This window comes from Aplysia californica, unplaced genomic scaffold (assembly GCF_000002075.1).
Source record: "Aplysia californica isolate F4 #8 unplaced genomic scaffold, AplCal3.0 scaffold00323, whole genome shotgun sequence".
Classification (NCBI taxonomy): Eukaryota; Metazoa; Mollusca; class Gastropoda; order Aplysiida; family Aplysiidae; genus Aplysia; species Aplysia californica.
Window position 1 is genome coordinate 422,571 of NW_004797593.1, and position 1,417 is coordinate 423,987.

Sequence of the window (1,417 nt, forward strand, 5' to 3'; positions counted from 1 at the left end):
AACTGAGTGGGAGTGACATAGTGAAAAAAAAGAGAGAGAAACTAGAGAGAGTTACGAGAGAGGGGGGTAGGAGAGATGTGTGCATATGTGTGAGAGAGAAGAGAGAGACAGAGAGGGAGAGACAGAGAGAGACAGAGAGAGAGAGAGAGAGAAAGAGAGAGAGAGAGAGAGAGAGAGAATGGAGAGGGGGATGGAAAGGAGGGAAAAAGAGAGTGAGAAAGACAGAGGCCATGAAGGATATAAACAGAAAGGTTTTTTCGATTTCCCTTTATTAATTTTGGAAAAAGGTAGGGGATACTCTATTCTCTGCGGGGGGTGGGGGGTGGGGAGGGCGGTCGGTTTAGAAAGAGGGGAGGGTGGGGGTCTGTGAGGTGTAATTAGGACAGGAAGTGTGTGATAAATCATTGTGAAAACTGTCTGGCTTCAATATGCCTTTCAAAACGAGCATTTTTTCCACACAAGAAAGAACTAGCCTCTGTTCTAATTGACACAGGAAACAGGACTTTGACTTTGATGTGCTTTTCACGGTGTTTTTTGTTTTTTATTGTTGTTTTTTGCTTTGGGTTTTTTTGTGGTTTTTTATGTTTTTAGGGTTTTTTTAGTTTAGGGCTGTTTGTTTTTGTTTTGTTTTTGTTTTTGTTTGTTTGTTTGTTTTTTGCCAACTGCACATCAGCTGCCAATACAGTGCACAGCTGCTGATTGCTTTATATCGTGATTATACAGCCTAGCCTGATCTAACGACCTCCTGTACAAGACAGGCACCTGTACAAGACAGACACCTGTACAAGACAGACACCTGTACAAGACAGACACCTGTACAAGACAGACACCTGTGCAAGCGACCACATCCCGCTTCCCTCCTTGCGACTTTCATTCGTAATATTATAATGGCACTGCCGAAGAGGACCACGATCACCTGTCTTTGACGACCACTTTTCACCTCGACTACTGCCGGTGGTCTTCATGGTCAGGTTAACTGTATATCAGTAGAGCCCTTAACTTACGCAGCGACGTTTCATAGCCCTAAACTGAAATAACCACATTTCAGAGTCTAAAACGTAAACAGCGACATTTCAGAACCCTAAACTAAAACAGCAATATTTAAGAGGCCTAAACTTAAACAGTGACATTTCAGAGCCCTAAACTTAAACAGTGACATTTCAGAGCCCAAAACTTAAACAGCGATATTTCAGAGCCCTAAACTTAAACAGTGACATTTCAGAACACTAAACTTTAACAGTGACATTTCAGAACACTAAACTTTAACAGGACTTTTTCAGGTTCAGTCGGTGGACTCGCTATCTGGCCTCCGGTATCTTTGTGGTGCAGATGTTCCTCTACATGGCAGTCGTGCTCTACGCTCCGGCCCTGGCTCTCAACCAGGTGAGAGGAGAGAGAGAGAGAGAGAGAGAGAGAG

The 1,417-nt window shown here is 43.5% G+C and overlaps 1 protein-coding gene across 1 annotated transcript in view; it reads left to right on the plus strand.

Annotated features, from left to right (window-relative positions):
• LOC101849304 (sodium-dependent multivitamin transporter) overlaps nt 1-1,417 on the plus strand; it is a 20,710-nt gene that overhangs the window by 3,417 nt on the left and 15,876 nt on the right. The window contains exon 2 of the mRNA XM_013084869.2: nt 1,281-1,383. Within this exon, the coding sequence (XP_012940323.1) occupies nt 1,281-1,383 (103 nt within the window). The remainder of the gene's footprint in view (nt 1-1,280; nt 1,384-1,417) is intronic.